Genomic DNA, 22,241 nt, shown 5'->3' on the forward strand with positions numbered 1-22,241 from the left:
CCACTTTGATCAAGCGTAACATTACAATGGGCCACAATTTAGGCAAACATGCTTTTAAAAAAGTAAAACAAATACAAAATGAATAAGATTTCATTGTTATACCAAGAGTTCGTACTCGCACTTGTGCATTATAACAATGACACATGCAAATTTTCATTTATTTAATTGTTTTGGTATACACAAAATGGAAAATGAAAGTTTTAATAGATATATAATATCGCTTAGCGGGCCACACAATTTAATGTGATGAGCCGCTGTGGCCCACAGGCTGGCAAGGCCTGATTTAAGTATATTAATGGTTAAAATAAAATTAAAAGGTAATCAATTAGATGAACAATATTTATTCAAACATAGTCTGCTTAATTATAAAAAACAATATTGATTAGAAGTGACACAACACTTGTACAAAACTATAAAATAAAAATAAGCTAATCAGTACTTATCAGTTTGTATTTTTTCATTAAGCCATGCACTTTTAAAGGTAATTAACTTTCGAAANGTCAATACTCTTCTCTCTCTTTTTTTTTTATATTTTTAAATATACAACTTCATTGTATATATTGTGGTTGGCCCCATCACAACACCAAGGAATTTGTGTGGGTCAGATAATTGGAAAATGTAATGACTTTTGTGAATGTACAAAATATTCAAGAATCAAATCTAAACAAAAAAATTGGTGAATTGGTTTTTGTCCTTACATTACAATACAAAACCATGAACATTAAGTTTTGGCTTTATGGATGACTTATAACACACTATTGATTATGTTGGAGTAATCATGGTAGTAGATAGACACAGGTTTATTATGATGACAGTATGCATTTTGGATAGGTTGTATATCCCTCTTCAGCTGTATTTGTTACAATTTGATAGAAATACAGCTGTATAAAAGAAACATTCTATTTTGTTGTGATGATGCATGGATGACTTCATTTTTGGGATTTTCACAGTTGTTATATTATGTTTTCCATACAAATAGCAACCAGAGATTAAAATTGTCACTAATAAAATCAATTATGAAGTAAATAGTCAGTTCATACAAACAATGTTCTCCACTACAGAAGCGATGCTAGTAGCATCGCTTCTGTAGTGGAGAACATTGTTTGTATGAACTGACTATTTTAATCTCTGGTTGCTATTTGTCTGGAAAACATAATATAATATAATGACTGTGAAAAATCCCAAAAATGAAGTTATCCATGCATCAGCAACAAAACAGAATGTTCCTTTTATACATCTGTATATCCATCAAATTGTAACAAATACTGCTGTATTCGTTACAACCTATCTGAAATGCATACCATCATCATAATAAACCTGTGTCTACCTACTTCTTTGTGATTACTCCAGAAAAAATTGTTATTTAGAAAAAAGTTTTGTTGTGTCAAATGGAACTTTGAACTGCAAAAAAATAAATACATCAGTAGTTGAACTCTATTAACTGTGTTGAAACAATAAGTGCAATTATATGAACAGATGAAAAAACTTCCCTGGAAAAAGAGGTTGATCTCTGAATAGCTCCTGTAAACTTGCAATGACAATTTGAGAACCCAATCAAAATGAGAGATGTATTAATTGTAATTTAAAACGGTTAATGGATGATATTCAAGCGATCTTTGAAAAATCTGATCAAACGGAGAGAGAAAAAAAAAAAAAGTTGCATCTGAACTTTCAGACAAGAGACATCTCCATCCTTGCTGCTCCCAATGATCATCATAGAGAAATAACTTCAATTGACCAACCAAGATGAGTTTCGTCCTCAATGATTAAATCAAATCCTCTCATCATTCATTGAATCATCTAACAGAACAAGAAGCCTAGTTCAAATCATTAAAGGAAAGTGGACAAAAGTTGTTCCTACTTCAAGTTCCCAATGATCTTTCAAATTGATCAAATGTGCAATTGGAATGTTTCTTTTAGAATCACTCCAAAAAACTCAGGTATTTATCAACCACTCATCTACCTTCAGAACTCTCTCACATTCTCTCTCTATTTGGGGGAAATACACAATCAACAATTTATTTGCACATCATGCACTGGGAAGGATACAATGTAAGAAAAATATATAGAATTTCTTTGAAAATAAACTTGTCTTTTGAAGGTTAGCCTCCTATCTCTTCCTTTCTGTAATGGTCATATACTTGCCCCCCCAAAAAAGTAAAAATTTGTCACAAACATGTTTAGAGTTATCAGTTCTTTCCAAGAAAAACTGACTGGTGTCAGACAGACACCATTCAGTTTTTCTTGGAAATCCTGAAGATTTAAACAATCATGGTGTGGTGAGGAGGGAGGTCCACAATACTAATATAATAAAATATGTAATATCTCTAATAAAATTTGATAAACAAGAATTGTGAATTAAAATACAATCTTTTAATTTATATCCTCATTATCTAACAAACTTTTTAGCATTAAGAAATAAATAACATTTTGGTTGTATAATACTATTTAGTATTAAAATTAATTAATTCTGATTTTAACTGTTAACTCTTAATTTATATTATACTAGCTGTTACCTGCAGCTTCACCCGTGCAGATTTTGCAATTTGATAGAAATAACTCTCCTCGGTACTTCATAAAATTCTCAATCATTAGTTCTTACTAATTTGGTAAAATTACTGATTTTTGTTTGTTTCAAACTATAAACTGCTAATACACCTAAATTCAAGTTTCAAATATTATGGGATTCTGAGATACAATAAATCTGAGTTCAAGTTTTTTTTTTCAAAACATAAATGAAATTATCTGAAAATGTGTAAAGTATAAATATTTACTAAAAAATAGAGTTTCAGTTACCCCAGTACCTCTGTAAACCACGTTTGTGGTACTGCCTTTTGGGGCTAAAACTTTTTAAGCCTTAATCCTCTCCATCTTCCCCATGGGAAAATTTCCAAAAATCCCTTCTTAGTGTGCACTCTGATTGCATACTCTACTAAATACTAAAACATAGTTAAAAACAAAAAAAATTCAAATTGCAAATAGGCCATTCTTCAGGTTAAGTCTTAATCCTCTCCCTCTCCCCCACGGTGGAATTTAGAAAAATCCCTTCTTAGTGTGCATTTTCATGACATACCCTAACTGTGTACCAAATTTCACCTCTTTAGGTTCAGCAGTTTTGCTCTGGGCAATGATGAATCAATCAGTCAGTCAGTGCATATAATTTTATATATATAGATTTATAAGTGCATGCAGACATCATTTTATGAATAGTTTTTATGGAAACTGCTGTACATAGAAAATTTTTGAATAATGAAAATATTTACTTTCACTAGAGTGCATAATTATTATTAATTAGTTTTTACCAAAAATGAAATTATGTGATGAAAATCTTTATTTATATTTCTAGTTATATTATCTTGTCTTTTGGTTCAAAATTAATAGAATGTTAAGTTTTCCAAATTTTTCAAATCTAAAAAATTAGAAATTAAGGATAATTATTGAATTGCTTGTTGTATTTATCAGATTAACTGATAAATACAACAAGCAACAATTTATTATTATTTATTTAACAATTATAAAAAACAATATTGATTAGAAGTGACACAACACTTGTACAAAACTATAAAATAAAAATAAGCTAATCAGTACTTATCAGTTTGTATTTTTTCATTAAGCCATGCACTTTTAAAAAGTAATTAACTTTCAAAAATATTTTCAAAAATTCAAACGAAATAATAAAAATAACTTTTAAAGTCAAACTAAACTTAAAAATGAACTTGTTTGTGTTTCTTAGTGTAACATAAAATATTTAATCTTTAATTTATTTTTACAGTTAATAATTAGTTAATAATCTGCATTAGTAACTTGATACAATAAATTATTATTTTTATTGTATTTATTATAAATCTTAAAAATGTTCTTAAATTTATCTTACTTTTATATTTTTTAACAATTTGTAAAGATCTTCAACTTCATCTCCTTCTGTTGGTTGATATTCACTTTCTTGATTAAGAGGAGTTCCATCTATAACTTGTCTGAAGAGAGGAAGATCAATAGCTTCAGCATACAAGTCTATGGCATGATGACCCACAGACTGATACATGTAACTATCTAATTCATCTATAATATGTGATGTCAAAATATTAATATATACTACAAAGTTAATTTTCAAATTTCTGTGTTTATTTTAACAAAAAAAATTTAATAATGGCAATAAAATTTAATGTAGAAATTAAAAATTTTTGGATATTAATATTTACCTATTTTCAGGAATATAGATTAAATGAAGAATATATAAATTAAATGCTTATTTAAATATAAAAACAAATAAATAAAAATCATTAGAAGAGTAGTAATCTTTTTGTCTTTACTCTTGAAACAGATTGTTAATATTCAATAATCACTTCCTAATTACATGAACATTTATTTATTATGACATTAAAAATTGCAACCTGGCATTGTAACAATCATACTTTTAAAATTTATTTAATTTAAAATATGTATATGCTCTCTGCCTCAAATTAGTAGTGTCTTGACCATGTACATATTTTTCCTTTAACAATAAAGTTGTGCCAGTTATATAATATATCTAACACCTTTTTCAGAAGTAAATGTTTGAATTGAAATAACATGACTTATGGTGCAAATTGGAAGTTCATACATAATTAATTGGGCCTCCTGCCCCTAAGGTTTCCATATCTGGTGTTTATGTTTAACTAACTCTGCTCTCGAGATTAAGGAAAGACAGATGGATGGATGATTGTAGGAATTTATTAGGTCTATAATTTTTCCAACTTGCAGTTCAAAAAATAAATTACATTAAATAGATTGATATCAAATAATTCATCATTTCATATGGACAATATAAAAAATATATATATGTTACTGGCCAAACCTGATTTCAGGCCAAACTTGTTTATCCTACGCATGTCAGGATTAGGGAATTCGATCCCGGTCCTTATTTCTAATCCCGGGATTTCGGGATTATACTTAGTCAATCCCGGGATCCCGGGATTATTTCGGTATTGAGGGTTAATAAAAAATAAGAAAATCTTACAGAAATCAACAAATCATAATTTAGACAAAAATCAACATATTTTACAGTATACACCTAGCTAATTTAATCACTCTAACTAATCAGACTCAGAGTCAGACTAACCAGACTTAAAATCACTCAGTCTTCATGTTAAATTTATTCTTTTTTAAGCATCACTGAGATCTCTTTAAACTCACATAAATTGAAAAAACCTTTATGTANGAAAAATGTTTGTATTTTATGAATAAACATTAAAAATAATTTAAAATTACAAAATAAACAGTTTTTTTAAGCAATCTCAGAGAAAAATTTGTTTTAAGAATGAAACACAGTAAGTTAAATTTTTATTAAATAGTTATATATAAAGTTAAAGTTTATTAATAAATTTAAAAAAGTGAAAAAAATATATGTAAAGCTTATAGAATATAATCAGCTTTTCTAAATAAACTATGTTCTTAGAATTAGACTTATATAAAAATTACATAATTTTAATTACTGTACTTACTTTATGGTTACTATATGCAGTCCTATTATTATGAAGAACAGCAAGTAATGCTTTCACATGCTGATGTACTGCAGGAGGCGTAGGAAGGGTCAACATTTGAGTAGCCATTTCAAGAGCTGCAGTCTTTAAATTATCCTTCTCTTCTGTCAATGCTCTTACAGAAAAGCATCCATCTAATAATTCCATACTACTTCCTACTAATCTAAAATAAAAATTTCATGAATTATAGCAAATTATTACTATTTGAATTTTCTTGGCTAATCATTTATGTATATAATATATTTTAAAATGTCAACATAAACCTGAGAAATTTAAAAACTCAAATGTTCAGAAAATCAGAATAATGCATTAAGCAAAATAACTTAAAAGCAACATGCCATGAATAATTAATATTTACAAACTGTCAATTTTAATTGAGGTAACACCAGATGAGAAATACAAACAATTCAAACTAAATGCATTTGTTATATTGGTATTATAACAGTTTCAAAATTATAGTATATATGTTACCGGCCAAACCCAATTTCAGGCCAAACTAGTTTATCCTACGCGTGTCAGGATATACTAGTTTAGCCTAGGACAATCTAGTTTGACCTAAATACTTTATGCTTAACTAGTTTGTCCTAGCCAAACTGATTCAGAATTATTATTTAAGTCAGGCCTGGACAACCCAAATTGTTTTGCAGGCCACTTTAATCACGCGTAACATTACAATGGGCCACAATTTAGGTAAACATGCTTTTAAAAAAGTAAAACAAATACAAAATGAATAAGATTTCATTGTTATACCAAGAGTTTGTGCTCGCACTTGCACATTATAACAATGACACATGCAAATTTTCATTTATTTAATTGTTTTGGTGTACATAAAATGGAAAACGAAAGTTTTAATAGGTATATAACATCGCTTAGCGTGCCACACAGTTTAATGTGACAGGCCGCGAGTTGGCCAGGCCTGATTTAAGTATATTAATGGTTAAAATAAAATTAAAAGGTAATCAATTAGATGAACAATATTTATTCAAACATAGTCTACTTAATTATAAAAAACAATATTGATTAGAAGTGACACAACACTTGTACAAAACTATAAAATAAAAATAAGCTAATCAGTACTTATCAGTTTGTATTTTTTCATTAAGCCATGCACTTTTAAAGGTAATTAACTTTCGAAAATATTTTCAAAAATTCAAATGAAATAATAAAAATAACTTTTAAAGTCAAACTAAACTTAAAAATGAACTTGTTTGTGTTTCTTAATATAACATATAAAATATTTAATCTTTTATTTATTTTTACAGGATGAGTTAAAGTGTACCTAGGTAACCCAATGGCAGCACTTTGGACTGTTCGTGCTCCCGGCCACCCATTGCTTAATGTCACTAGTTATTGATTCACAGTAGTTCTTGAACAAAAGAAAAGAAGAAAAAAAAGAAATGTCTACTAAAAATGTAGTTAATCTAACCAAACCAACCTAACCGAAGCACTGCCACTGGGGTTACCTAGGTACATTTTAACCACTGGGTGTACTGTGGTGGCATTTCGAATTACACAAAAACATTTTTTTTACACTGGCGCCTATTTGTAGTACATAAATCAGTTTGGCCTAGGCCAAACTAGATTATCCTAGGCTAAACTAGTATATCCTGACATGCATAGGACAAACTAGTTCGGCCTGAAATCGGGTTTGGCCGGTAACATATACACACATTCCTTCATATCATTCATGACTATTAAATTAAAGCAAGTTTCTTCTCAATATAAAAATAAATGTTATGGAAAATAAAAAAAAATCAGAAAATTTCTATATAACTAATAATTAAAAAGAACACACATGTGATATACAGGGTGATTCAGATAAGTGTGTACAAACTTCTTGGAGGGGTAGGTTACCCAAAGACAAATAGAAATCATATAACAATTCTGGATCAGAAATACCATCTTCATGTGCTAATATATACAGAGGATGAGAAATAAAAGAATAGCACATAAGAGAATGAAATGCTTTTTATTACTCACAAGACATTTGCAAAATGCATTGAGGTTATAGGTGTTCAAAGTTTTGACCATGATCTGTAACACATGCTTGATATTGGTAGCATATGGAATACATACATTTTGGAAAGTTCCTGGTGTGTCTCTGACTTCTGAAGCAGCTAAATAAATGCATGCTACAAGGTCCTTATCACTTTCAATGAGGTGTCATACACCTGTCCTTTGATGTAACCTCAGAAGAAGTAATCAAGACATATGAAGTCCAGTGATCCTGAAAGAACATATGAGCAGTTTCATAGCCAAATAATGCCATCTACCACATGAAGATGGCATTTCACCCAGCATTGCTATATGATTCTGATTTGTCTTTGTGCAATCTGCTCCTTCCAGAAGTTTGTACACACTTAGTTGAATCACCCTGTATATGGAAAGTCATAACATAAGTAATGAGCAACATTTTTTTTTATAAATAATTATTTTGTTTTATTAAAAATTGAAGTATACCATCTTAAATTGTAGACTTCTCTTTACTTTCAATATAATCCCCACTTCTTTGTACACATCTTTCCCAACAGTCAGGAAGTTTGAATATCCCCATGGCATATTGCCCAGCCTTCTGAAGGCACTGATGCACTGCTTCCTCAATTGATGCCATTGTCTCATAACATTGACCTCACATCTGATCCTTCACAAATCCAAACAGATAGTAATCTGAGGGTGCCAGATCAGGTATGTAGCAAGAATGTGAAAGAACTTCTCAACCCAGCTCTTCATTTTTTCTGATGTGTAGCAGATAGTGCAGGACTGAGCATTGTCATGTTGCAAAATGATCTTTCTTCCAGAACATTTATTATACAATGTGCATTGAAGCTTGTGCAGTATCTGGACATAAGGATCAGCATTATTTGCCCAGGTTCTAAAAAAAAACAGTCAAAATCGACCCTTCTACATTCCAGAAAATTGTACCCATAATCTTTGCGGCTGATGAAACTGTGTTTGTTTTCTCTTTTGTTGGCAAAGTCAAATGGTGTCATTCCATGCTCTACCATTTTGTTTCTGCACAAAATGGTGAAACCATCTTTCACCACCTGTCACAGTATTGGGCAAAAAATCATCTTCATTTTGATATTGCTGAAGTAGTTCTGAGATGATGGTTTGTACTGAACTTTGTAATCTTCAGTCAATAAATGCAGCACCCAACAAGCAAAATCTTTCCTTTAGCCTAAACTTTTTATCATCTTAACTGCATGATGCCCTATTCCAAGTGTTCTCACTATTTCCTCCTCAGGAACGTCACAGGTCTGTCTTCCTGAATGAGATCATCAACTCGCACCTTGTTGTATACTGTTCTGGCTGAGGGCAACCATTATAAGGTTGATCTTGGATACCCATGTTCCTGTCTTTAAAATGTTTCACTCATCTAACATTTCTGGCATCCATGTATTAATTTCCTTATGCACACTAAAGTCTTTGGTGAAGTTCTGCAGTGGGGATTTCCTCTTTAATGAGAAACTAAATGATGGCATGTTAATCAAATGAAATGTCATTGTATGCCATTTTGTTCAAAGGTCTTGTGGTCACATGATACAAGCTATTGACATCATTAAGGCATGCAAATATACGACAAGAGATGGTATATTTGCAGACAGTAATAATTCTTCTGCTGTTGCAGATTTGACTACAAAAGTTTTTTGCTCATTACTTTTTGTATGACCTTAGTATATTTATATGCAATGAATATCATAAAGTCAACTGTTAAAAAATTAGATAACCTGAAAGCATATTAAAGGAATTACCTCTTTTATTATATTAAAAAAGGGTAATTCAAGATTAAAGAATTTCTTAAGTTATAATTATTATAAATCAATTTATATTTGTTATGAATAAAAGTAAAACAAACAAGTAATCAAAATTTTTTTCCTCTATTGCTATAGAGCTTACCATATTTTATCAATCTTTTTTAAAATTCTTTTGTGAGCATTTTTTCTATTTTTAAATATTCTATATTTAATAAATGGATGTTCAAAAGAAACTCTTACACATACAGTTTTGATTACATTTGAAGATAACAGATTTGATCAAAAACAATATTCATTAATAATTTATTTATTACAATAGCTAATATTAACTATATAGGCCTATTTTAAGTAATCTAAAACATATAGTTAATCATACAGGATTAATTAAAAAGGATTAATTAAGATATACAGTAGAGCAGGGTTTCTTAAACTGTGGGTCGCAACCCCATTTGAGGTTGCTTAGTGAAATCTTGGGGTCACGAGATTTTAATGCAAAATTTTGAAAATAATTTGTGAGAATTTGAAAATGGCGTGCTTTGTCATAGATTTCGTGAGTTGCGTTTTGTGTCACTTCTGGTGCAGCGAGACAATGATTCATCAACACTGATTGTAGTGTGAACTAGTGTAGTGTTGTCACTTTTCAGTGTATTCAGTTGTCTCTGTTCCATTGTAACACAAGAGTGAACTGTGGTAGTGCACCATTATTGGTTTTGCAAATTTGTATATATCTTTATTTTATATTTTTTGGGGGGGGTCGCGAAAAAAATCACAATCATAAATGGGGTCGTGAATAAAAAAAGTTTAAGAAGCCCTGCAGTAGAGCATCGATTATCCGAAATAATTTGGGACTGGGGTTGTTTGGATAACTGATCATTTACGAAAAAATATATTAAACACAAAATGTACTGTATGTATTTTATATCACATATCTTACAAATACATACCTTACATAAAGTTGTGCATTAAAGTAGGCCTGCAGTTTAGGTTCACAAGGAGGGGGAAAGTGATGCAGTGTCACAAAACTAGCAGAAATTTGAATTTGCTGATTGGAACGCTTTCAGTTAACCGATGTTTCAGTTGATTGGTATTCGGATAATCAATGCTTTACTGTAATACATAATAGTGATGTGCCGGATATCCGACGGAAAAAAAAATCCGTTTCCGTATCCATTACTTTTTAGCCGATCTTTAACGAATCTTTTTATCTTAATGAATTTCATTACTTATAAGAAATTTTAAAGATAGGTAGCAATAAAATACTAATAACTTCAATTCAAATCACTTTTTATTTCTTAAAATGACATATTTGGCACATTCATATTGCAAAAATTTTATCATGCAAAAACCATTTACTATTGTAAAATATTTCTATATTACACTGCTAAACTTTTTTGTCGACATTGTTTTTATTTTAATTTAACTCAACACTCTCCAAAAACACAAATGCAATCTATGCTATCCCATGTCACACTAAACTATAAACAAAAACACGTGCAGTGCAAGTCAAAACATGTCGCGTTACTAACGCAAAGTGTCAACTATTGGTCCAATGTCACACGCACTGGCACTGACTGAGTACAAAAGTTGAGATCCGTATCCGCAGATCTAGACACTAATGATCTGTATCTGTATCCGCGGATATATATTTTTAATGATCCGGCACATAACTAATACATAACCTTAAATTATGAAGAAAAAACTTTTAAGGGTAATTTTTTCCCCTTGCAAAAAATGTCAATAATAATAATGTAATTTCTACTATACTGAATAAAGATTTTATTTATATTTTACTAAATGATATAGAGCTATCAGAGTATAAATCAATAGTCTCTCTTTTCTTCTTTTTCAGGTTAATTGTTACTGAGCAACAGACTTAATTCTAATATGGTATTAGCATGCTAATACTGAAAATCTTAATCAACAAGCTAGCAGACATTTTTTTTAAATGATGTAACAACTTAGCTTCTAATTAATTCATTTGACTAATTACTTTTCTAAATAACATAGAGTAAACATACAAAAACTTACATAAAATGCTGAAGGTATGCATCTATGCACCTTTGTGTATGCTAATCTTGTTTAGACAGACATAATTTGTGTATATTTCTGAGAATGGTCACATATTCTTTTCCTTTTAAATATTCCCTATGAAATTTACATACAATATACATAATATATATTGTATGTATACAGGATTACCACTTAAAATCAACCTGACTGAGAAAATGAAAATGTTAATGATGTAAATAATTTTATAGCTGACATTTAAAAGTGAAGTGCATGAGACCAATTCCAGAAATATATGCAAACTGAAGGAAAGCATTTATAGAAGTAATGAAGCTATAGTCATCAGTATTTTGCATAATGTCAGTCTACACAAGATTATGCATACACAAAGATGCATAATGCACAAGGACACCACTTTCAGGATCTTCTGTAAGTTTCTGCACATTTAAATAATAATGTTATAATAAAGTTTCTAACGAGTGTCCTTCACCTAAAATAATTTGGTTTGTGTTGTAGATAACGACACATTAATACACGATAGGTAATAAATGAGTTAGGCTTATTTATTGAATAGATTATTGACAACTACAAATTAATCTTTTTTTCTTTATAATAAATTAAGAACCTATGAAATTCAATAATAATTTCAAAAATAATTATCATCACCTTTTACTTTCGGCTTCAAATTAGCTAAGGCGACAATTTCGTGTCCGTCGGCGACACATTGCATCATATTATAACAACTATCTTTTCCTCCACTATGAAATTTCATCCATAAAATAAAACGACTTTTGTAAATGATATGAAATTCTACAGTTTTATAATTTTTTTTAACAAAGTACATTACCTTATTAAAGCAACGACTTTCATTTTTTTCTAATTTCAAACTTTTGATTTTATATAATTAATCGAAGTACAAACAACGATTGAAAAACCTTTTAAAAACGGACCACGTGTTGTATTCCACATAGGAGCTATCACGTGACCACATTTTAGCGGATGCGCACGCGCAGAGATTTATCCACATTTTAGACGTCATAATAGGAAAGGTGAGATACGAAATTAACAATTTTTATGGAATTTTGTTAACAGAACTTGTTCATTTCAAACGTAAATTAGTTAATTTTTGCTCGTGATATAATAGTACACGATGTCTATTACAATAAAGACATAAATTTATCAAGTTCAGCTCAATAATTAACATTGTTGATTCAAACTATACAGGTTTATGGCCTGAAATATAAATAAAAGCAACACTAATAAACAATATAACATGAAAATATTATATTTGTTACAATAAATTGATCTGATGACATTAAGCAATTGTTTTATATGATAACTTATGTTGATGTAAAATGATTAGATATTAAATACCATATAGTAATTAATGTATTAAATTAATTACTACATGGCACAAATAGTTATAAAATGTGCTGTCTGGATAATAATAAAATTATTATTTATTTCAGGTACTTAACATATTCTTTTCCACAGATATGTCATGGTTGTCAGGTATCGTTGGAAAAGCTGAAGATTTATTGAATCAGGTCGATCAGACTGCTGCTCAAGCACTACATAAAAGTCAGACTCAGAGTGAAAATCGTATTGGAGAGACTTTTGTTAATTTGAATAGCGTTTCGCAATTTCCTCAGACGATTGGTAGAAAGGAAAATTATCAAATGAGGTCGGATTATGCGTCGGCTGAAGTAAATAAACAAATACCTTCTTTTTCCCAGAAAGTCACCACTACGACGAAACTTTCCGCGTCACCTACAAAACAGGCAGTTGGAAAAAGTAAAGTTACTGACGATGATGAAAAATTGTTAGAATTTTTGAATAGTAATGAGACCATTTCTGTTTCTAAGAAGCCGTTAACTCCCAAGAACGTTTCATCACCTTCATTTAATGTTGCATTGGAGAAAAAACCCGAAATTAATCTTAATTTAGTTAAAATGGAGAAAATTGATGAAACTTATCAAACTTCTGGTATTTATGAACTTTTTAGTGTTATTTCATTTTTTCTTACTCTTTTAAACTTATTAATACAGTAGAGCCTCGAAAACTCAGCCTAATGTGGACCAAAGGGTGGCTGGGTTTGTGAAAATGCCAGGTTATCGGGAATGGGGTTAAAAAAGGATAAGTATGCATGTTTCCTCAGAAAATATTGTACTATACTTGTACACATTGTTTGCTTGAGAATACAACAGAGAATAAACTGCCCAAATACCCTTAAACAAAGGAAAAGTATGCCTTTACTACATGAAAATGAAAATTAATGAATACACTGTGTACAGTAATTTACTTGATAAGACAGACCTCAGAAAAATACTTTATGAGGCATAAAGCTGTCTATAATGAAAATTAATTAACTAAGGATTTTTTTCCCTGCCAGGGTGTGGCCGAGTTATCCGGAGTGCCGGGTTATCGAATGCCGAGTTTTCGAGGCTCTACTGTATAACTTTTTTATTTTATTGATTTTATTTAAATAATTTATTGAGTTATGATGTTAATGTCAAGTAAAGATTGCAATGTACTGTACAATGTAATGATTAGTATTGTTTTATAATTTGCATAAGTATACCACAAAGCAACAAATTTCCATTTTTCTTGTTTTCAGATGTGCTCATGAAAATAGTATAGCCATATTAGTTTCACATTTCTGGGCTTGTTTGTATTTAATTTATCTTAGAGACTTAAAAATATTCATTTGATTTAATAATTACTTTACCAGCATTTTGATAACAATTTAGATTTAATAAACTTTTTGTATTTACACTACACTATCCAGAACCTGTAACTGGTGCGTGACGCATATATATTGTATACCACTGTTGACGAACGTTTTCGAACAATCTCTTTGCTCTTCTTCAGGTCAACTGGAATTCCCTGGAAGCATATGTTTTATTTGTTGGAATCAGGTGTCATTTTGACAAAGTGGGTCCTTTCTGACATGCGTGGTTGTGTGGCGGAGGGGGAAATTGTGGGTTGGAATCCAACAGTGATTGCCAGGCCAGAGATAGAGTCAGCTCCTCCTTCTGGTTAACGCATGTGGTTACCTGGCTGGCATTGTAGATAGCTGTGGCCTCTAGCCACCTTAGATGCTCCTGGTGGGGTGTGTTGACTATAATGGTAGCTTTTTCGAATCATGCCTCGACCTCGGGATCCGACGCATATGTGGCCAGGGCTGTGGTGAGTCTCTCATGTCAGATATTCGCCTGGTGTTCACGCAGATGGGTATTCAAGGAATGTTTAGTCAAACCGATGTATAATAAGTCTTTGTTCTGTCTGTTGTCCCTGATTGGGATAGAATAGACTCCAGGGAGTCTGGTGCTATTAGGAGAGTCTTTATCATTCTGTAGGATACAGAAAATCATGGGACATCTTTCGTATGCTAACTGTATCCTGTGTTCTCTGGCTATCTTCTTATGTACTGTCTTAAGGTATGGGTTGAATGTGATGGGGACTCGTGTCAAACCATCTTGCTGGGGGTTGGCAACATTATTTGCGGTCGGGTGTGTTTCAGGCGTTGGTATCATTCTACTAAGTGGCGTGTCATGTTTGGGAACCCGTGCTCGGTTGCTATCCTCCTGATGCAGGCTAATTTGGTTGCCAGGGCCTGCTTGGTGGATGAGTGCGAGAACGAGTGTCAATCAATTCTGCTATTAAAATTAAATTAAATTTACTTTAATACCGTCTTCTGCCTTGAAAGTTGTTAATAATAATTTAAATTTTATATGAATATTACTTTAGTTAATATAAAACAAATTTAAAAAAAAAAATGAAGCAAACAAAGCAAATGATAATGGTGTTATTATTAGTTTTAATTTAGTTATCACTGTAGCAGAAGTAATGCTGTTGTATGTAAACATGGAGAAATATTACACAATCAAGCTAGGGCTATTATTTATGTATATCATTATTTAATTCATCAATATTCATTTTATAGTAATAAAAAAAAGCAATGAGTTAGCATACAATGAACTCAACAGTCAGTTTCTAAATAGTTATTTGAAATGGTATATGCAGAGGGGAGAATTAACCAGAAATTTATCAGCTTTCAAGATACAAATTCAGGTAGAAATGTTTAATAATAATAATGATCATAGTGTGGATTTATGTACAGAAAGTGAATGGAAGAGATCTAAATTAGAGACGTATGCACTGTATATGCTTTGATGGCTTTGGGTAAAATTGCAAAGGCAATTGAATTAATGAATATGCCTGTGGTGAACAAGCATTTTTTCATGTTTTCTAAAGACACTCTTAGTGACCTCTAAAGTCACTAAGAACATCTTTCTCATCAATCATGCTTTACCTTTGTTTTATAAAATCCTTTAGAAAACAAAGGAAAAGCATGATTGATAAGTTCATATTTTCAGTTTAAAATCAGTATATAATCCATGCCATCACATAACTGACATTTGCTTTCAAATTTTCTTTTAAACAGAGATAACTCAAGTTATCTGCAAAAATTGCAGTATGTAGAATTTTTTATATTCAAGTAAATAGAAATTTTTTTTAATAATGTTAATCTTATTATTATAATATATTTAAAGATAAATTTTGATAATATTTGTAAGTTATGTTTTACTGAAGACTTAAACTTAAATAATGTATAGTAGAATCCATGTATTGTAGTCACTTTGGAACTTTTCTGTATGGATAATAATAAATGATTAATATATTGGGCAGGATAAATATATAAAATTACAACTAATGGAAATTGTAATGAACAAATAATGAAATGATAAGACTGATTAAGACTGATAACAAGTGTACATTATCAGCCATATTTTGAAGCTAATAGATATGTTTAAGCTATTTTTTGCTCTATCTGAAAATAATGGTAACTATAATCACAATTCTGATTACAATAAGTAAAGTTTTATAAGTATGTTTTGATTTTATTTTAATATATTTTTTACATTTTTTTAAATTTTGTTTTTATTCTTATAGTTTTTGAATTGTAGATCATTTTTAAAAATTTAGATATATATATACTTAAACCTGTTTAGTTAAATAGTATAGATCTTTAATTTTGTACTATGATTTTGTTTTATGGTATATGTATTAACTAAACAATTAAACTTGTTAATATTCTTTATTAGACTGTTTTCAGTTTAAATTATGATTAATGATAGAATCTATCTTGCAAAAATTTGCCCAATTGTTAATTATAATTTTAAATTGAATATAATCCAATTAAAAATGTGACAAGCTCAGTTGTTATAAGTACTTAGTAAAAAAATGGATTGCTTATGTTGTTATATACAGGATGTATCAGAATCACATTTTATAAATTAGGGGGATTGTAAGAGGATGAAATTTTGAACGTTTTGTTATAAGGAACCTATAACTGGAAATGATGTATAAAGTTTCTACAGCACTTTGCATGTTCTATGTGGTCAGTATGCTGAATGAAACAGCAGAATACAGTATTTATGACAAGTTTTATTGACAAAACTAGATTACAATCAAACTGTACATCGAATCAGTGGCTACACTACTTTAGAGTAAATGTTCAATGTGACGATCACCAACTTTGTTACATAATGTGCAACAACGAACCATGTTTTATCCGACTCTCTGTAAGATGCCATGCTCCTCTCTGATGGTATTAATTTTAAATGCCGTAAGGATGCACTTCGTAAGCTTATGAACTGCTCCTACAGGTGTTGTGTACACAAGGGACTCATGTTGACTAGCTGTGTGTTTACAGCAGTGCCAGTGGATGCAAGGGGTGATTTGAAGGACAACAAGCACTAAGTACACAACGTCCTGTATGCAGGCTCAGTTAGACCACTGTAGTTGTGTGTTTACAGTCTTCCATCTGCAGCAATAACATGACGTCAATGGATGGAAGGATAGCTACCAAAGTGAAGGGCAGTCAAGCACTTCCTACCACTGTAGACACTTTAGTTCAAATTTCCAGCTGTAGGTTCCTTATATATAAACGTTCAAAATTTCATCCTCTACAATCCCCCAAATTTTTAAAATGTCATTCTGATACACCCTGTATATACTGTAAAGTGTTTTTGAATACAAAATCATGAATCACTATAAATACTAGTAAAAACCGAAACTTATATCTGTGAAAATAAATATAAAAATGCTTTTTATTGCTGTATTACTTCTTTGAAAATGAATGAAATGTAAATACCAAATTTTAAGTACAGTAGAGTCTGCTTATTATAATTACAAATATTGTTATATGTTGTTTTGTAATATTACAGATTTAGTATGTCAAAAACATGCTGTATAAGTTAAAATGCACTTATAAAACTTGCTTATTGTAATCATAATTTGTTTATTGTTAGTATTTCTTCAGGTAAATAGAAAATTTTTTTGCTATCACTTGTCAGTTTTAACAAGTGCTTTAAACATTAAATGTTGATTGTTTTAATCATTATTTATTAGTTAAATAGTATAGATACACAGTAGTTTAAATTGCTGACATTTCTTACTTCAGTTATAGACTGAGTGAATTACAGTTATTTAATAATATATTGGTGTTGTTCAAATAATAATAATTGTTCTCAAATAGTAACTGCAGAGAAAATACACAATTTAGAATAGTAGACACAGTTATTATTTGTATAAAACAGTAATTATAATTAATAATATGTTTTAATATTTTATGATGTCCTTTTAATGCCAGTGTCTGCAAAACCAGAATTTTTACTAATTCTAGACCTAATTACTTACCCCACATACTGTTATCAGTATATGAAAATCCAAGGTGATTACAATAAACAGATATATTGCAAAATTGGGATAAACCAATCAAAGTGTAGATATAGGAAAGGAGATATCTTTAATAATAGGGCTCTCTCTTTTATTTAAAACTTTTATCTGTGATTAGAATTTAAAACATTAATTGAATCATGATAATGGATTACTATAAGATCTGAATTTTCATTACATTAGAAATAGTGCTCTATTTATTTTGAATGAAAATTTTGTTGAGTTCTGTTATTTTTTAAAATTATTATTTTAAATATCGTCTAAACAATTATGTAAAAAGCAAAGTAAATAAATACTTATTAAAATATAAGTATTTATTTACTTTGCTTTCTACATAATTGTTTAGATGATATCTTATTTTACCTTACTTTTTACATATAAATCTCTCACCTCGACACAAAAATCTTTAAACATGCAGCCTTTTTATTCACTTTTCTAACATTTTTGGCCAATTTGAATGGCCTTCCTCAGGAACAGAAAAATCGAATGATTCCGATTTNAAATCTCAAATTAAAGCCAAACTTACTAAAATTGCTGAATTATATCAGGTGGTAAAGTGAAAATAAGATTTTTGCTGGAACAACTTCTGTTCCTGAGGAAGGCCATTCAAATTGGCCAAAAATGTTAGAAAAGTGAATAAAAAGGCTGCATGTTTAAAGATTTTTGTGTCGAGGTGTATTAGTTGAGTGCAGTTAGAGAAGAATGTACTTATAAATCTATAAACAATTTATTTTTTATAATTATGATTTACAGATAACATCCATGATACAAAACAAACTAAAATGAATGAAAGTGAAAATATTTCTTTTATTGCTGAAAAGGAAAGAAATTTGATAGTTGAAGATAAAAATATTGAGGAACATAATTTAGAAATTCTCACTGAAGAGAAAATTTCAGAAATGAAGACAATAAATCAACTTCCTGAATCCAGTATGATAAATACTGTAGATGACAATTTGAAAAAAGAAAATGAACTATTACGAAAGGAAATAGTTTCTCTTAATCAAGAAACAACAAGTTTATTGCATAGAAATAAAGACATTGAAGCAGGTAAGAAAAAATGAATTTTGTGATTTCATTTTAAAGTTCTATTTGTCATAACATGATTTTAAAATTAGGTAATAAAATTTATTATAATAAATTAATTTTATCAGTATTAATATTTATGTAATATGCATATACATAATTAATTAGAATTTAGTTTTTATTTTATTTCATTACATAAATTCATTTATAAGAGTAAAAAGAAAAGAGTAATGCCAAAATTTATAGTTTGAAAATTATTTCATATTATTTTTATAATAAAATTGAACTATAAATACAAACATTGCTTGATTAATATTAAAAAGATTTTGATTTCTATTATAATAAAAATCAAAACATTTATAAAAGCATCAAATCAAATATGAAAAGTGAATTAGCTATGACTACTCTTTTATAATTATTTGATTTTTTAGAATTATTTGGAACAATAATTAAATTTTTATTGTTTTCTTTTATATAAATTAATTTTAAAATAGATATTGGACAAGTATACGATATGAATCAATTAAATTATTTTATTATTTATATAAATACAAAGACATTTAAGAAAGTTCCTCAAATGCAACTTTACTTGAAACTGTTTTTCTCAGAAAAAATCATTTCAGAAACCTTACACATTTTCAGGCTATATGCCTATTATTGGAGTTGATTAGAGAATTAAAAATTGAAAAAAAAAAATCAGATTATTACTAACTGCGTCCCATAATTGGACAAACATAAGTAAACACAATAGAGAGGTATTCTTGTGTCTGTTTTAGTTTGCAACATAAGTGTGAAAATTAATGTGCCGTAATTAATTGATATGTTTGGTAGTTAGATAGCATTAGTCTACCATAGTTGCTAGTACTGTTTAGTTTCTCTCTCCTTTTACTCCTATCTCTTTCATTTAGTTATTTCATATCATCATATTTATTATAATACTTTTGTGTGTGTTACAAAATATACAAACTAATGACACCAAAACTTAAAATAAAAATAAACTATGCTGTCTTTTGGCATTAAAGTTGACTATGTGTGTGGTTAACTTTCTTGTTTGTGTCACAGAAAAAGTAGCCATAAGGACACACTTATTTACATTCATCTTGGTGGGAACGTGTTTAGTTAGTAGTAATCTTGTATCTTTTCTTAATCTCTGCTTCTGTAATTGATTCCTGATTATGGATAGATTGCCTGAAAATGCTTGAGGTTTCTAAAAAATTTTTTTGTTTTAAGAAAAATAGTTTGAATTGAATACAAAAGTTATGTAAAAGAAATCATGGGATATTCTAATTTGTTTAGAATTCCTACTTCAAAAATAAGCATTTTCTTATTTTTATAATAATTAATAATAATATAAAAATTATTTTTTAATAAAAGTGTATAACAGATAGTGCTACATATAACTTTGACTCTGTAAATTATGAGTGCCAAGAAAGTTGTACAAGTGCCCTTGCCAGTGTTTCATCTTTATACATCATTGGAGAAAATTTAAATAAGAAAATATTTCTATTATTAAATCATTTTGCCTTAGATTGTATATTATTTCCTAATTATATGTATTTATTTATGTATGTATGTATATGTATGTAAGTTTATTTCAGAAATGAAACGAATGCAAAAGAAATTAGATCATTGGAATTGTCAAGTATCTGACAGTGATCGATTAATTCGAGAATTGCAGGAAAGAGAAGTTGATTTAACTGCAAGTTTAAATGCAAAAGATTCTCAATTAGCAGTGTTACGTGTACGATTACAAGAAGCAGATCAAGAACTTAAAGTGAAAAGATCATTAGTAGAAAAGTTACATACAGAAAATGAAAGGTGTGATTAGTAATCTCATCATTATATTTGTTTCATTAGAATGAACTAATTAATATGTTACCGCTAAAGCTCGAAATCCATTAATGTGCGCATTACCTAGCTAATCTGCAGATTAACTAGGGTGATCCGTTAAAGCTGCGAAAATTATTCCATTTCTCAAATTACCTAGGTAATGTTCAGATTATCTAGGTAATCTGCAAATTACCTACTAGAAACTCGGTAAAGTGAAAATAAGATTTTTGCTGGAACAACAGCAACGTTTCTGTACGCTTAAATTAACAAAATGTTATTTATTTAATTTTCAATATCTAAAGAATCAAGTTAATACAATCAACAAATTAGTTGATTGAATCAATCATCAATCAATTAAAAAATCTTTAATACAAAAATCAAACGGTTTAAAATATTACTACAATTAGGGAAATGAATTTGCAAAACATATGATAAAATTGTACTTACTTATTAGTGCAATCTAAAGATTGGTGACACTTTGAATTACGTAGCAATTGGTTTTTGCGACAAGCACACCTATTTGTGGTACATTTAGATTGGCAGTCACATTTTCTGAAACCCTGCCCAGTACCAAGGGATTGTTTTATTGCTGTTTGGCGTAAAGATATTTCTACAGCAGGGACATCCATCTTCTTTCGTTAAAAACCTCTCTTTGCAAACATTGAATTCAGATTTTGCATACAATTGTTTTAAAATACCTGTTTTAGTATCAAGTTTATAAAAGCCATCCTCTGTTTTACTAAGAACCACAGCTAAAATTGAACGTGCATCAGTTTTTGCTCTGTCTTCTCCGGGTACTTTAATTCTCACAGAGAAACCTTCATCGACGTTTGGGTGCTTTGCATTAGAAACTGCAAACATTTTCATTGCTTGCTTTCCTAAACATTACTTGGCTTCATCACACTGTATTTTCTGATCCATATTCTTTTTACAGATGATGCACAATACATTCTTACCATACCCTTCCTCTTTAGGATCTACTTCACCACAAACTGCATGAACAAACATATTACACGATTTACACTTGTAAACACTTGATGCTGCTTTTGAGCAAACAATACAGACTATGTCTTGTATAGTGCTCTTTACAGGCTCCGTACGAAACTGTGATGGAGATTCTGCTGAAGTTGAGAGTAGAGGATTTGATCCCGGGATCCCGACCACTTTTCAGTCCCAAAATTTTCGGGATTAAGTTTTCCTAATCCCGAGATTTTCGGGATTGACATCATTTTAAAAAAGTTGCAAAATAGACTGCATGAAGCGAAACGTTCAGTGCCAGTGCTTTCAACAGAATTGCTTGCCTATCATTTTAATATAAAATACAAGAAATTTTATTCCAAGCAAGCAGCAGAAATTAACC

At 29.8% G+C, this 22,241-nt stretch overlaps 2 protein-coding genes across 4 annotated transcripts in view; one reads left to right on the forward strand and one right to left on the reverse strand.

Moving 5' to 3' along the window:
* LOC111627398 (diphthine--ammonia ligase-like) overlaps positions 1 to 12,270 on the reverse strand; it is a 29,242-nt gene extending 16,972 nt beyond the window's left edge. The window contains exons 1-3 of the mRNA XM_023370959.1: positions 12,129 to 12,270; positions 11,948 to 12,039; positions 3,875 to 4,059 (exon numbers count right to left, since the gene is read on the reverse strand). Of these exons, the coding sequence (XP_023226727.1) occupies positions 3,875 to 4,059; positions 11,948 to 12,039; positions 12,129 to 12,151 (300 nt within the window). The 5' untranslated portion in view covers positions 12,152 to 12,270. The remainder of the gene's footprint in view (positions 1 to 3,874; positions 4,060 to 11,947; positions 12,040 to 12,128) is intronic.
* Positions 11,504 to 22,241, forward strand: part of LOC111627399 (golgin subfamily A member 5-like) — a 39,936-nt gene continuing 29,198 nt past the window's right edge. The window contains exons 1-4 of one of the 3 annotated variants that reach the window (XM_023370961.1): positions 11,504 to 11,710; positions 12,751 to 13,267; positions 18,779 to 19,075; positions 20,650 to 20,869. In XM_023370961.1, the coding sequence (XP_023226729.1) occupies positions 12,778 to 13,267; positions 18,779 to 19,075; positions 20,650 to 20,869 (1,007 nt within the window). In that variant the 5' untranslated portion in view covers positions 11,504 to 11,710; positions 12,751 to 12,777. Of the gene's footprint in view, positions 11,711 to 12,193; positions 12,331 to 12,750; positions 13,268 to 18,778; positions 19,076 to 20,649; positions 20,870 to 22,241 lie in introns of those variants that run through there. The other 2 variants (XM_023370960.1, XM_023370962.1) reach the window with 2 other exon arrangements.

The sequence above is a fragment of the Centruroides sculpturatus genome, unplaced genomic scaffold (genome assembly GCF_000671375.1).
Source record: "Centruroides sculpturatus isolate CEXI.00-Female unplaced genomic scaffold, Cexi_2.0 scaffold434, whole genome shotgun sequence".
NCBI classification, from domain to species: domain Eukaryota; kingdom Metazoa; phylum Arthropoda; class Arachnida; order Scorpiones; family Buthidae; genus Centruroides; species Centruroides sculpturatus.